Source organism: Triplophysa dalaica, chromosome 5, assembly GCF_015846415.1.
Source record: "Triplophysa dalaica isolate WHDGS20190420 chromosome 5, ASM1584641v1, whole genome shotgun sequence".
NCBI lineage: Eukaryota > Metazoa > Chordata > Actinopteri > Cypriniformes > Nemacheilidae > Triplophysa > Triplophysa dalaica.
Genome location: NC_079546.1, coordinates 1,694,027 through 1,710,618, shown reverse-complemented (window position 1 = coordinate 1,710,618; position 16,592 = coordinate 1,694,027). Strand labels below are relative to the sequence as shown.

The window sequence follows — 16,592 nt, the reverse complement described above, 5'->3', positions numbered from 1 at the left end:
CAAACAGACAAAGTAACGGTGAAGCTCCACCCACAGTTACACCTCATTGGTCCAAAATCGTGCACCCCACTTGTTTTTATTTAGAATATTTATGGATACCCTTGGATTTGTGCATCAAAGCTAACTAAAATTAACATTGGAAATGAGAAAAGTCACAGGCTGTTTTTTATACATTTAAACAAACAATTTCATTAGACAAACATCGGCAACACTTTACATTAAGGTAGCCTTTATAAAACATTCATTAATGATTAATAAGTCATTTACAAATGCATTATGAAGCAGTTACAACTGCGTTAATAAAAAGGGATTATAAAAAATACCTGCAAAATAGTGAGCCATTGTTAACTCACATGTTATAAATGCTTAATAAATGCGAATACTTCACAGGCATCCACTTTTCTTTAAAGTGCACTTTCATGGGATGTCAATAGTTCTAAATGTATGATTCATATCTGATATGTAGCCTTTCTGTTTCTACAATAAATAATAAATCAATATTTTCTGGTTACGATTAAATATTTAAAGTAAAGCGTCGTAAACAAACAAGCTCACAACAACCATTTGTGCATTTAGTGTTAAAAAGTGATCTAACGTTTGATGAATTTATTTTGGTAAGCAAGAAAAACTGCGTTGGATAAGCATCATGATCTGAAGGCATTCTGGAGGGCACCGTAAGACATTCAGAATCGGATCAGGTAAGAAACATGGTGTGAAAAGTGACATAATATATGAACTATACAATAAGAAGAAAAACCAACAAAACACCCTACAGTCTCCCGTCGGTTAGCCTGTTTTGCAACAACATTGAGCTAATGATGAATCTGCTTTCTAGTCAAATAAACAATGAATGAATGCATTTATTAAGAATTTATAACATGTGCGTTAAAAATGGCTCTCTATTTGGCAAGAATTTTGAATCTTTTATTTATGAAGTGAACTGCTTCACAATGCATTTGTAAACAATTTATTAATCATTAATGTACACATTTATAAATGCTTTGAGAACCTTACTGTAAAGTGTTAGCCAAACACCCTGTGCAAGATGATTCATCCACAACTTTATTCAGTTTTTCTTGATTCTGTATATCTGCTAAAAGAAATGGTAAACTTTTAAGAGTACACCAGCACAACCTTTAAGCTAAAATAGACTTTCCAACATCTTGAAAATTTGGTTACATCCTTGAATCAGAAGTGTTGGATTCAAACACGCAGCCAAACCGCAATGAGGTTTTGGTCTCCATTAGTTCTTCCCGTTCCCTATTATCCAAACACCCTGCCGGACCTGTGGACACAACCCTATTATCTGAAAGCAAGGGGCTGTCAGCAAGAGGATTCTACATTCAACTTTATCTTGAGCGGGCGCCTGGCAGAAACATTATCTAAGAGCATTTGCCCCACAAGATAGGAGAGACAGAGATGCATGTAGGGTCAGGGGGCTCCAACAGCTGTTTGGACCTGGACCAGGTTTTTCAAATGGACTCGAGTCACCCTTGAATTATGAACTAAAATCTGTGCAAATACAAGCATTCCATACATTAAGGTCATCAAATAGATATGAGCTTGCTGCATCTGTGTTTACCGCTTCTAAGCTCTCTTGAGAATTATGCAGGCTAAAAGCAGAAAAGCACTGACAGCTGTTGAGTGGCCAGAGCAGAACAGTTCAAGTCAAACCAGGCTCTCACGCTACATACTGACACGTTTCACCGTTAGTACATAAGAATGTGTATAAATGTACCTAAAGAGATAGTCCAACCAAAAATATTTTGTTATCAGTTCTTTATCCATGTCCTTGACTTTCTTCTGTGGAACAGAATTGAAGATATTTTGAGAAATGTATATAATCGAAGGTGCCCAATGTTGTTTGGTTCCCGAGGTTCTTCAAAAGAAATTCATAAGGTTTGAAATGACATGAGGACGAGTACAGAATGAATTGTTGCCCCAACTTTCTTTTATACAAAAAATAACACATTAAAACACAGTAGAGAAATCTGCAAACCATTTTACTGCAGTTTTAAACGAACCAACTTCTTGGCTATGAAAACACTTTAATTGCCAAATAAATTTACAAAGCTGCATACATTTTGGCACTGCTGGGAAACGCTGTGCACATGAGAGAAATAAAACCGCAATCAATCACATAAAAAGCCAACAACAGCAGCTCATTTCTTTCGAAAGATGCTTACTTGTGCTTCAATCCTATTTTCTTCTTCCTCTTTGCAAATGCATTCAAAATAAGTATTTTTTATACTTTTATATAAGTCCTCTTCTGCCTCTCACATTCTCTTCTTGACAGCTGAAGATGATGCTGAGGAGACATAACCTAACCTGACATTTCTCTCTACAAATCCCAAAACACAGAGGATGAAGCTAATGATCAGCAAGTTCTTTCAGGGCAACAGAATGAGGCAATGATTTCTACAGACGTCTGGCTTATGGAAAAGTATCATCTGAGTCTCTGCACTGACTTTCTAAAATGTCAGGGAGGTTGAGATTGCTGGAGAAATATCAAGAGCAGATGGCTAGACAGACTATTAGAAATCTGAACTCTGAAGATTCATCTCAGCATCTGACTGATCACTGCAGTATAAACTATTAAAAAAGCAACACCTATCAACCAACAACATTATAAATATATTATTGTAATGAAAATACCTCATGAGTCATGCAGAGCGGCGATAGAAATATCCCCATAGGCATTTCCTGGAACTACATGCGTTATGGTACTTCCTCCGTGGCGAGTTTCACCAAATCGTTTTGCTTTTTTCATGCAGTGACGTAGTGATGACGCTCGGCTTCAACAGTAACACATGTTGTGTTCATTTGTAAAGATGATCTTGATAGACAAAACATGTAAACATCATAAACCTTTGTTGATCACACACAGCCTATTTTTTGTTATCTTCCTAAGTCTATGAGAAATAAGCGAGGTGCTTACTTCCGGGTTAGCCTTCAGAAATACATCATCGCTGAGCCTCTCCGTTGTCATACTATATTATTACCAATTTTAAAATCAAAACTTCAATCATATTCTATTTGTTCTTGAAACTTGTTTTTTTTACATTTCAATATTTTCTTATAAAAACAAATTTGTTAAAGAACTGACAACATACAGTTGTTTAAATTTGATATTTAATTGAATACGAATAATTGACAAATAATCCGCACTTGTCCTAGGTGTGACAGCAAAAATGTCCTTACATCTGCATGGATCAGAACATTTCTGATTTTAATCGGATTTATACTATATGAATATTGATAGTTGTGCATTGCAACGGTACATTTGGCACAACATATGAAATACATCACACGTTTCCTGGTTGCTTGCAAACACTGCATCAACTACATTATGGGCTACACGGTAAACTCCTGATCAATACAGCATCTGACACTGCGGTTTGTCAAAGCAGCAAAAGTCCACCGTTATCATTGATTTCCACGAGGCTACACTCTATAGCAGACCAAGCCATTTCAGGTGAACCAAAACATACCTCCACATCTGTCAACAAACAAATCACACCTTATTCTTCTCCTAACACCATCACAGGGTTTCATTTAAATCTGTGTAAAAGTAAACACGTGAATGAACAGACCATTCTTGCAGACTTTCCTATCAATATATCACTGCTGTAATTATGGAAAGTCCCACTGGTCAACTAATTGGACCACAGAGCGCTCTTGACCCTACGATCCGATGGGGCTCATTTGGTATAAGCGATGTGTCACTTACATGCGTGAAACCAGCAGGCTCACCAAGGTTTTCATGGAGGGTAATTTCCGGACCCTATAGACTAATAGATCTTACCGGGCGATTAGAAGGGCAGCACATTCATACAACACCTACACACATGCTTTTTTATTCTCATTCACATTCTATACATTTTGTGCTCAAGACCATGCTGAAGGACAAGATTTTTTTATTTTCCTCATGTAGTTTTACTACCCTCTTGGCAGTGTGTTGACACTGATTATGCAAACCGCCCCCACTGTAACAGACATTGGTTATTTAAGTACAGAACCTTAGGTACCCTATGTTCACTAAGGTTTCCTGTAATCTCAACGTCTATAATCTGGAAATACAAGAGCCGATGGGAGCATCCCAGCAAAATCCCATCTGAGATTCCTTTTTCACAATCTGCATGATTGAGCGCATTTGTGTGAAAGAAATAGTAAAAGGCATAAATAATACAGCAGCAGTTTCGCTCAAAATCCTCAGCCATGGCCCAAAATAATCATCAATGCAATGCTTGTAAAAATAATCCTTTTTGGACCTCATGAGCATGGACTCAAGCAGTGGCCCACTCAACCAACGTAACGTGTCAGTCCAATGTAACTACTTCTGTGGATCATAAAATAAAAAAATTGGTCCTTGCACATGTTTCAAAAGTGTGTCCATCTACAAAAACTATAAAAATATTGTTTAGTCTAAACTATCCCATAACGGCGCATGGAGATGAACAACACAACAAAGATCAAAAAGCCAACTAAGGAATCGGCTACTTCTTACCCAATGCATACTTGGTCTAAAAGTATAAAAGTGGACACCTAAAGCTAAAACCAGTTTTGCTTTCTGTTGCCTGCTGCTTGTATGATAACACTGTATGAAGTAATAAAATTGCAACATTAGCAACTGTTTCTCAGGTGTGTTACTATACAGTATATAGAGATATTACTGTTAAAAACAGATTCTGTTTTTGGTTGATGAAAAGTAGAAATATTAAAGACATCTGAATGCTAAAGATCATTTTTAACATTGTGGCAATTCTTTACAGTAGAGCAGACATGGCAAATACACTCTAAAAGGAGTAAAATTATCATGTAAGCTGTTATTATTATACAAAGAGACAACAGTGTTTTAAGAGCCTGAAGACCAGCAGATTTTCTGAAGGTAGAATAAACAATGAATAATTCATATAGACTAGGGAAATATGTTGTGCGGCCTGTTTTTATTCGGCTAGCATCTTAACACATAACCAACGAGCCCAACCGGTTTGAGAAAAGTTTCTGGTCTGTTCAGATTTGTGACTTTAATATTCCTCTTTATTTTAACAGAGAATCAACCCTTACGGTTGGACCCAAAACAGTGGTTCATATCGGTCTGTAGTGACAGGTGGGAAAACAATGCTAAATGCAAAAATGCAACTACTCATATCAATGTGCACAGGGCCAAACAAATGGGCGAGTAAGTATTTAAAAGAAGAGAGAAAATGCTTGCAAAATATTTTAAGTTAAGGCTGTCAATGATATTTTGGTGCAAATTCACTTGGCAGAAGCTGGCCAAATAAACCAGATGCCAACATGGACAGGTGGTGTGACATCTTCCTTCTCAGAAACTGTGAACAAAAGGATCTAAAAAGTGTAAGACAACAAGACTCAAAAAACAGATATTCACCACAGGTTCACACGCAATAAACACAAACATAAACATGGTTTGTTCCAATCACAATATGTCTTGTGAGAAATAACTGGCTGCTAGAAGCAAAAAATCATACATTCAGTTTTACATGATAAACTACTTTAGTGTCTAGTACTGTCACTTCATGTTAAATGTAGGTCTGAATCCATCTTTACAATGTTCTTAAGATACGAAAGAGAACATTTTGTTTACTGAAGAACATTTGACATAACTTAGTGAAATACAGTGCATCTGCTCTGTGGACAGCTGACTCATTTGTCTTTAAACACATGCACAACGTGCTGCATGCACAGACGCAGACGCTCATGTGCATTCGTTTCACGACTAGTCACCCTAAAGGGGTTTTGAGGGCATGTTTCAGTAGATGCAATTCAGAGACAAACATTTCGATTTTAATCCGTTTCCTCTGCGATAAAAGGAAACATCTTTGATCTACGGCAGTCAGTCGCTGTTTATGCAGCGCCGACATGAAGGGCAACGACACAGAATGAACGAATAATGTCCCCGGCCAACGTGACGTCTGGAAAATAAGCAGCCGGGCTCTGCGCTATTCATTTCCCAGTGTGGCACGAGCAATCTGACAATGTCAGGGATGGTAATGTGAGCTGGGGGGTTGGCATGGGGAAATGGGGTTGCTGGGTGGGGAGTGTCATTTACCAACATTTCAATTCTTCATTCAGAGAACATTTTCTCTTTAAAGAAACAATCCATTATTTTCTTAATAGCTTGTCATTTTGATATTTTTCTGTGGAATATGAAAGTGATGCAGCTCTTATCCAGGTGTTGTCAAGCTTCAAAATCACCATAAAGGTATAACAAAATGAATCCACTTGATTTGTCCATTGTACCATGTAACAATGAAATATGTCTAGTTTACAATCGTGAGATGCAAGAACTACTGCTATGACTATTGATGCAAGCAAGATGACGGAACTGTTGTCGTGTGGCACAAATTTATGTTGTATTTCATGAACAATCAAAGAAATGTATGGCGAACCGTATCTTTAGATAAGCTACTCTGTAGGAAAACTTTTGATACTTCCGCTATTAATATCCTGATAATTAATCACGTAATGCTTAAAGCTGGAATATTCTTTTTAAAGACAGCAGCAGGTATAAGTTGACAAAAAGCATTCAGACATTTTGTGACAAGAAAGGCTTATTTCCAAGCACAAATACTTCTGATCCTGTCTACCTGATCATTTGTATTCAATAGGCTCAGTGGGCTGCATCAGGAATAAGAATGGCGATAAATACAACACAGCAGGTCCCAAGGGAACAACCATCATCATCTTGTTTTTTTATTGGCCTTTCATTCAAGCACCTCCATCTTGCACTCTGCTGTGCGTTTTTTCTCCTACATGAAGGGCATTCAAAACCCATCCAGACATCTTTGCCAGCTTGTCAACAACAATTTTAACACAGCTGTTTTTGGCCACCGCAACATCTTATGTCTGATAAAGCTTATGGAACATCCTTACCTTCTACTGGTCAAAAACAAATCTTCCTCCTGCAAATCACACCTTTGTTTGAGCTACTATGGCCTTGTCAAATTAATTTGGATATGAATCTTGAGTAGAAAATAGTCATATTAACATTTAAAAACGAAAAAACTTCATCTTTTAAGCCCCTCTGAATTGCCTTTTAGCTCGCACCATTATTGCATGTGTTGACATAATTTGAAGTGAAAAATACGGAGAGCTTGAGACATATGAGTGACACATCAAATCGACCCCACCCACTTTTAAAACAACTAATAGGATTTCGTTTACGGCACACGATCATCCTGACAAAGCTGCATTTAAAGTCCCAGTGAAATTAAAAATGACAATGCTTATTTTTTCATGAAATATTGCAGTGTTTGTAAATAGTTTATCAATGTGGGTCATTCTCTTTTTAAAATTCACGTGACCTCATAATCCGTCTTAAATGACGTACGTTAGACGGCTTGGGCGGAGCACCCGTTAACTCCTCCCCTTTCACTGTCAGTCTGCTGCCAGTTCCATTTCAAAATGCAACAGCTGATTTTATACATCCAATGAAATCGGCGAGAAAGATGAAAGCCGCGCCCACTATTTTTCTCATTAGCAATTCAATTTCAATCAGGAATGCGTCAAAATACGGAAAAAAGAACGATCGCAACTTCCGTTTCACAGGGATTTTAACAGAGCGATATCCACAGTGGTGTAAAAGTATACTGCCGTTTGTCTTCTCCTTTACTCATCAAGGCTGTAATGTCTGATCTCTTCCATAGAGTTTTAACATTCAATATTCTGTGTAGACGTGAAATGAGTCTGCGGATTTGCGCGTTAGATCGACAGATATGATCAGGTCTGGATCATCTATCTCTCATCTAGTGCAATATGCGTTATTCACTATGTAGGATATAATAAATGTGAGAAAAAGTGTCTGATATGAGGAGCTTTCATAGTGAAGGGGGCGGGACTCTTCTGATTCTAAACCCGATTTGATTTGACGAGAACTTTGACGAGAGGCTGAAGTGTAGCGTTATGTCATGGAATTTCTTGATTTGTTCGAGCGCACGTGCCAGACTGTCGGTTTTGAACTGTTATATCTTCTTAATGGGAATTTTGTCAGAGTGTAGGAGCATATCAGTTTATTGACGTCCCCAAGAGTAACTTATATTTAATAAAAGGAAAAAGACTTTCATTTTGATCCGGCTGGGGCTTTAACGCTAAACTGAAATGCGAATAGGTCAGCTTTGATACCGCAGAATCTGGATTGATTGAAAATGCCAAACCATTTTGCTGAAGGTAGCATCGAGTCAATTTTGTTTGTAGGGCACCAATTTAACAATAGTATACAATGACTTTTGCATTATCGTTCACTTTAGGTATTGATCTGGAAACATTAGCGCTTTTCTGTGTCCCCTGGAAAGCTCAAACAAACCCCTGCTGTTCTCTAGCTCTGCCTCGATAGCGCCGGTCCTCTCCTGAAACATTGATAACTGTTAGCCGCTTTCTTTGATATTTCACCAGGGATGCTGAGAGAAGCGGGGACCTTGTGGCCCCAATCGTGCTTTACAGCTCAAGCAAACAGTGCAGTAATGAAGTCCCACCGCCAACCGATCCCCACCCACTCCGCTCCTCCTGCCTTGTGCACACTGGGTAATGCACAGACAGAACACAAATGCATAAAACCAGCACATGCTACAGGAGGGACCCCTGCCCTCTCCATATATTAAAACCACTGGTCAGCCATGTTATGAACTGCTTCCACTCACAGAAGTCTCCTTGAGGTTTACTTGAAGCTGAAGTAAACAAGACAAAAAGCGTAACCTTATTCCATCAGTATAGTATATATAGTATTGTCTCATGGACAATAATTGGCACTTATTTTGCTCTGGTCACATTGTACCAGGAATGTAAAATACCCTCCAGTGTAACTGTATGTCCAGAAGACATCATATCCATGACAACTCATTACATGCAGGCAGAACATTCAGAACATGTAATCTGTGTTCTTAGTGTTTATTCTCATCTACGTCTCATCCTTGAGTAATATAGCGTGAGTAATATAGTCAACATGCTCGCAAACCAGTTGCTGTAGTGCTGCAGTGTGATGATGAGAGTGAAACAGGTTATCCATGAAAAATTATTTTATTAATCACAAATAATTACATTTCTGTGTATGAAAATGCACCTGGAGGAACCGTTCCAAACATTTATCTCTATTCCAAAAGACAAAATTTAATTTATACGAATGACCGTTCAAAAAACCTTAAATGAATCTCTTAAGCCTGTCTAAGCATCAATGTTCTTTTAGATGTGTAAGCAACTTTGAGATCTTTACACTCAATGATGTTTAGTTCAAATGGAGGACTCATACGTCACTATAAGGATGCATCTGTTATTGAAGCTTGGCATGACATTGAGAACCAGGATATGAAGGACCAGTATAGTTTTATGAACTTAAATATAATATTATAAAATACTTAAAATACTTCCTTGCTGACAAAAATATGAAATTCTAATGGTTTCCATTGCAAAACATTACTGTATGAACCATCGGCAAACCATTAAAACCATTAGAAAATACCCTTATCTATTGTGTTTTGGGCCTTATTCCAGTAGATTTTATTGGTGTCTTATTGCTTTCCATCTGTTAGATGAAACACCCCCATAGAACCCAACACATGACCAGAAGACTCACGGATACCATTATAGTTTCCATTAAAACCAATACAATACTTATTATTAACATTAAAGGCAGGATGTCCGATTTCTCTAAGCCATTAAAAACAACTTTATTTTCTAAGTACATATGAGAAACAGTTCCATTATGCTCCCTGGTTTTTTGCGGTGCATGGTGTGATTTATCATGGAACGAACGTCTTAGTGCACTGGAAGGATTTTGCAAATGAGATAGCCCTTAAAATGGCTCACTCCCTGGCCAGTGCCCTGACTACTGAACAAGGGAGCTGATTGAGACACAGCCTATGTGAGTGTCATAACTGTGTATTCCAACGGATCTGATTCGACCAATTGTGTCGTACAGTAAGGCGGGATCTACAAAGAAGCTTAAAAGGATGCATCCGTTCACACTTCGCACATGAGGTTCAGTACATTTTTGTCATTTTTCTGTTCGAAATAAATTAATAACAAAAGGACAAAGAAGAAAGTGTTTACCCACGACTAAAATTATTAAACTTTTAACAAATTTGTAAAATTTGTTCATAACCCTTATGTAAAATAACTTTTTTGTATAGTACAAGTTTTTCATGAATAAAACATTTGGCAAATTTCGTGTCAAAATGATGCCTGGTGTATTCACAAAAAACACTACGTGTGAAAGTCATTTGTAACTGCAGTTGCGCCATTACGCCATGAGGGAGGCGCTGTTTCTTTATCAGCACAGTGAAGAGTTGCTGTGAGTAGGAGCTGTACTTGCTGTATTTCGCGGCAGTTCAGGTGAATACTGTTTGTTTTCAATTTCGTAAAAGTTTTCTTAAATTAACGTGGCAGGCATCATTGTAATGTTTTAGGGATGATTCACATTTTGCGTTTTGTTTCACATCGAGATGAAAATAGCTCACTGCGGGTAATTTGACTAGAAAAAGCGGCTAACGTTTTCCACACAGTTTTAGACGTGAAATGTGAACCCTCCCTTAATCCCTCATTCATACACGACAAAGCGACATGATCCCATTCATTTCAATGGAGAGCTGGTGACTTCCGGCAACACGAGCATTCACAACACTTGCTGACCGGATGGGCGTGTCTAGCGACGCGACAAAATTGAGAAATCTTCAACTTTATGCATATGAAGTGCGACTTTCAGAAGCGTCGGCCAATAGGAAAATGGTAGAGCTAACGTGATCAGTAGATGTTGTTTATTTAGCATGCGATGCGACAAGAGAACATAGAACTCATGAGAAACCATTATATTTTTTTAGCGAGTATAAAAGATCATTGAATCACAAGAGAACGCAGGATGTTAAATAGCTCTGCTCATTTAGTAAGCCTGGTTCATTTAGTTGCCTATTGTGGGCTGAAACGTTAAAAAGCTTTATTTGATTTAAAAACATTTCTGAGTAATGTTTTATATAACTTAATAATTGTAATTTTCATCAAATTTTTATGATTTTTAATACATATGTAAAGGGTTTGGTTAAGCCGCGTAAAGATACGGAAGACCGTGTGTACAAGATCAGGTTGGCTCATCTTGAGGAAGGAAAAACCCATTGTTTTCCTACAGATATCATGAATAACCTAAGTTACTTTAGAAAAAGCATGGTTCATTTGCAGGATGAGATGAAGACTCAATGTAACTACTCAAGTAATGCTTTGTTTTCCGTGGTTTCTCCTTATAATGGGTGGTAACATGGTAAGGACACATGACTTCACCTCTGTAACCAGTTGCAACATGAGGTGGAAGATGTTGTTCAATTTTGCAGATTCAACTAGCACTAAAGCACTAAATACATAGACTGGGGCTTATGCAGAATCCCACACCGGTCCAAAGTTCTACGTATTTTAATTTTGGGGGAAAATAAATATGATACTGGATTTAAATTCAGGCTGTTGAAATATTTGGCAAGATCTAGTCTAAGCAGTGTCCTATTACTTAAGGGCTAATGGACTCAAATTAAATCATCCCGGGTCGCCTACAAAATGTAAATGAATAAAGACGAAGGGTTCAGTTAAATGAAGAACGTCTAGGCAATATTAATGACACTTCTCGCATTATAACAGTGGGTGTGTTTGCCGCAAATGCATGCCCACTCCAAGCTTTTTTTCAGGTCAGCTAGAAATATGCATTGAAGACGTAACATTTAACAGAGAAAAAGACAGTTGTATTGGACTGCAGAATGCGGGGATAATTCATCACTTTGAGCACAGCGTTCCAAAGAGAAAACTGGCATCAAAACAAACGCCACTTCATGACAAAATTACCCTAAACTAAAGCAGAAAGATAAAGAGGTAAAATGACAGAGCAAAAAGCACATAATGGCTAAAGCGAGCCTTGTTTCACTGGGAGATGTCATTGAGGACATTTCTACAGCAACACAAACAGGCCAAAGAAATATATACAGTAAAGCAAATTATAACCATGTTGATACAGAACGATATTTTATAGCAAAGACAGCCGTGTTAAGCTTCCTCTGCCAATGTTTCATTTCAATAATTGAGCTTTTTTGTTTTGTGGCTTCTGCACAACCAGTGAATTTGTGGCACTAGTGCTGTTTAGAGTAAATAGAAAGAACAGATTTTGCAAAATGTAAAATTTTATTTTCAAAAATGTAAGCAACAGATTACACAGTTAACTTTCAGCATTTGCAGTCCTAACTTAAACAGTACTCACATTCGGGACTTCAAAATGAAAGACTCACAAACTTACACACTATCTACCTATAATATACAAAAAGAATACAGAATAAATATTAAAATGGCCACAAGAGAAAAAAGTAAGTTAATCAAAACAATTAGTAGAGAGCAAATGTTGGGAAAGTAGAAACAAGACTGTGTGCCTTAAATACAACGTTTTTTCGTTTTTCTTATTACATTTTTTACAAATTGTGCAAGATTTCAGACTAAGGCTCTGGTCTTGACATGACAGCTCTTTGCCTAAAACACACGCGCACACATTCGGACATCCACGCTCACATGCTCCCCGTGCTCTGCGCACTTAGTGGGATGTAGCAAACGTTACAGGAAAAGAAATGGTCCGTCGTTGAACGGTTAGTCATGATGTGAACGTGAATATTCTTTTTCAAATGAACACGCACTTCTCACCCTGATGTGAAACCCTCCCTGTATGCCTATACGACATTTGAGAGAGAGTAGATAAGAAAACAACCCTCACCTTGCAAATGATAAAATGAACAACACCAGAACTATTAAGGCAAGACCAGTTGGAGTGGTATCAGCAAATTGTAATAAAACGTGAGCGTCGGGTACATGGATATGACACACTGAACTTTAGTGGTTCTCCACTTTCGATTTAAGTACAAGGTTCTCAAGAGCAACTTTTAAAATTCAAACATTTGTTTTTAGACTTAGAAAAATGAGATAGGAAAAAAACATCGGCAGACAACAGACACATACCATATGGATCATAAAACTACAGGAAATAATTGAAGTTGCAATTTCCGGAAACCACACAACAGTACCCCCGTTGAGACCCGCCCCGCCCCACCCAAAACCACCCTAAAAGGAAAAAAGATCTCACTTACATTTAAACCAAATTATCCTCTCGTGAAGGTGTATTCCAACAGAGTTAGTCACCTCACAAGTTTTGTTTACTTACAGTGATAGAGAAGTCTGTTGCAAGTTAAAGCATTCGTATTTCAGTTCGGAAATAAAAACAAGACATCCTTGCAATGCAACTCGGCGAGAAAAAAATCTTCATGTCTTCACTTTAGTGCAACTTTTAAACACGAAACGATTCCATTGGTTCCTTTAAGGTACCTGTTTATTCAACACCCCTCAGTCTTCAAAATATCCAAAGCAAAGGTCAGTCCCTTGTGTATTTATCCATTTTTTTCTTTTCTTTCATTTTTGAATTTTTTTTCTTTTTTTTGCTTATTGGGTTTCAAATGGCCTTTCGCTTTAATGGTTTACTAGAACATAAACGCAGGACCTGTCCTCTGTCCTTGCTTATTCCATTCGAGCTCCGCGGTTCGAGCTGACCGTTCGACTACAGGCCTCGGAAAGGGAGGAGGAGAAAAGGGAGATAGCTGTACAACAGAACACATCCCTGATCGGTCAGGGCATCCAAAAAGAGACCACATCAACGCAACACGGAGCCTTCATATAACACAGTAGGGTTCCCTAGGTAACCTGGATTTTCGGCAATAGAGGAGCGTGGTGCTGAAGCAACGTCTGAGCTCCCGGTTGGAGAAGATGCAGATGAAGGGGTTGACTCCCGCCTGAGCGAAGCTCATCCACACGGCTGCCGTCAGGTAGCCTCCCGGTATCACCGGACCCCTGGCGAACACCCTCCAGTAACAGGCCACCAGGTAGGGTCCCCATAGACTCAGGAAGAAGAAGGTGATGATGTAGAACATCCTGCTTATCCTCTTTTCAGTCTTAAACTCGTCAAGCACCAAGAGACGCCTGCGGCCCGCCGCATTGCTGTTCTGCCGGATTCCCAGCAGGGTGGGAGGCGTGGGTCCCCGGCCAAACCCGGCCAGCCAGTTGGCGGCGGCCTGACCGCTCGCCCCCGGGCCGTGGAAGGTCCAGTTTTGGCTGACGGCAGGCACGAACTGGACGGGCTTCATCTTTCGGCGGTCGTGAACGAAAAATATGAGCTTGAGGTAGACGAGCTGGGTGGCCAGGAGAATAAGTGCAAGGAGCAGCATGAAACCCAACGAGTCATTGGCACGGAAGGACCGGTGCTGGAAGGTGCACTGGTCCTCCTCTCGTATGAAGGAGTACGTGCCCACGTCCAGCACCGGTGGAAACGCCATGGCTACCGACAGGGTCCACACCATGCATATGACGGCCAGGCATGTCCAGAAGGTCAACCGCTTGGTGTAAAAGCGATGGTGGGCGATCGCCAGGTATCGCGTCACGCTGACGCAGAACAGCATGAAGGCAGTGTGGAAACAGGAGAGCACGCCCAAAAAGGCGATCACTTTGCAGGTCAGCGTGCCGTACGTCCAGGCCGAGCCATTTTTCACAGAGGTGAACACGAACGGGAAGCAGATGGCCGAGCGGAGTATGTCAGAGGCGCAGAGGTCCAACAGGAAGTAGTAGGGAGCTCGATGAAGGCTCTTGTCTTTGACCAGCAGGATGGAGATCAGGAGGTTTCCCACCACGCCGACGCCTATGATAAAACCCAAGGAGGTCAGTTTGAGAAAAGTGGCAAGCGGAGAGACATTTTGCAAGATGTTGTGGTCCCCTGCATGGCTATAGTTCGCCATAGATGGAGGAGAGATCATAGAGAATGCTTAAAGCTTTAGCCAAGTATCATGATCTGGGTGGAAAGTGGAGCAATAGATCCATCTGGTGTGCTTTCAAGCAGGTTCCAGCCTTTCGTCACTGCCTCTCTTCTAAGGCATCCTTTGTTCCTTTGTTTCATCACACCTAAAACGATCCCTGAAAAACATGATCCACCCATTAGGATTCGCTCACATAAAACAAACCGGAGGGCTTTCGATGCATCGTGTCAGGTGCGGGGCCGATGCGCGAGAATCATTCTTTTGTCATTGCCTTTTTCTAATTGCATGTCAAATTGCAGCTGCAACGGTATGCAGCCACAGCAGTGCTCATGCAGTTGCTTAATTCAGCACAGGGATTCGTCATTAGACACAAACATAAATCCTGGTTAAAATAATAGACCCCCACCCCCAAGATCTACCCATTACAAAGAAAATCAAAGAAATCATTTCAAACACACTCGACGAGATGCTACACGAGCACTTGTCTAGAAATGCATTAATGCATAGTGTCATTCAAATGTGCATTTATATAGATTACATTTCATTATATTATCTGGTACAGACTCAAAAGGCATTTGTCGAAATGCAGCAGGAAAAGCTGTTGATCACACCCAAAGATCCTGCAGAATCTATTCGTCTTCATTCCGTCAGTTTATGATGTTTCGATTCAAAATAATCACGAATTTCATTATTATACTATCGAGTGTATAAAAGAAATGTTATATTTATATACGGGTTATGTTTGGTTTAAACATAGACGTTCTCTGTGCAACAACAGTCGAGCGATTTAAACAATTAAATGCAATTGACAAAAAGGCAAAAATTCGTTTTAAATCTCCGTTCGTGTTATTTGTCGGCTGACGACTCAAAATGACAGATAAACAAACAATGGATTGCGCCTATAAACCGAATCCATGCAATAGCCTGTGTCGTCTCTTTCATAAAAATACATCAATGCCTTTCCCTATATAATAAAATAATACACCCGTGCGCCTCCACTTGCATATTTACAAAATGGTCTATGACCGAATATGTGTAATGCATTGCATTAAAATAAGAAGCATATCGTGGATGATTGCGTGTTATCTCGGTATACACACGGTCGGTTTTTCCTTGGATTTTGATAACGGAATGATTTCGGATGGCTGTGGCCAAGATGCGCGTCCATTATAGGCAGAGCAATTCCTCCAAATACATGCATGCAAAAAAAAAACGTGTGAAATACAGACAGCGGAATAAAATATCAATTAAAAGCATACCTGTTGATATACCCCCTTTGTTTCCCTGGCGGTTATTTACATGGCAGCAGTCGCTTTGCCGTAAAAAAGCTTTAGTTTTGTTGCCTGCTCTTTTTCCCCACTGTGATTATACAGTAAACGGTGCGGACGGCGCATGCGCAGTGGCGCTATTTGTGATCCCGACCGCGTCTCGTGTCTCTTGTTGCAGCAGCAGCAACATCATCTGCACTGATGGGTGCAGCAGCATCACGGACTCGTTTTACCCTTTGCTCTGTATTCGTGCCATACATGTCATCGTATATGGGATAATAAGTGTATACTATGCAATGTATGTCCGTCTGTATGTGTTTTGTCTTATACTATATATAAATATAAATATGTCTTTACACAGACAAGAACACAATTCTTAATGTTAGATACGTATGTGTATAGACTCGGGATAACTTACTTAACCAAATAATTGACACCAGCTTGTGTTTGATGCCTGTAATAGCTCTGAAGAGGAGCTAGGTGTCCCATTCTGTTATATTTG

The 16,592-nt window shown here is 39.4% G+C and overlaps 1 protein-coding gene across 1 annotated transcript; it reads right to left on the bottom strand.

The window, feature by feature from the left end:
* Positions 1-12,198: 12,198 nt before the first annotated feature.
* Positions 12,199-16,214, bottom strand: gpr85 (G protein-coupled receptor 85). Its single transcript, XM_056747633.1, has 2 exons — positions 16,082-16,214; positions 12,199-14,979 (listed from the first exon to the last, which is right to left on the bottom strand). Exon 2 carries the CDS (start codon positions 14,820-14,822, stop codon positions 13,689-13,691), a length of 1,134 nt encoding a protein of 377 aa, XP_056603611.1. The 5' UTR covers positions 14,823-14,979; positions 16,082-16,214; the 3' UTR covers positions 12,199-13,688.
* Between the last annotated feature and the right edge of the window lie 378 nt (positions 16,215-16,592).

Excerpts from the sequence above, each read along its gene's own strand:
- gpr85 (XM_056747633.1), bottom strand. The coding sequence starts at position 14,822 with ATGATCTCTCCTCCATCTATGGCGAACTATAGCCATGCAGGGGACCAC.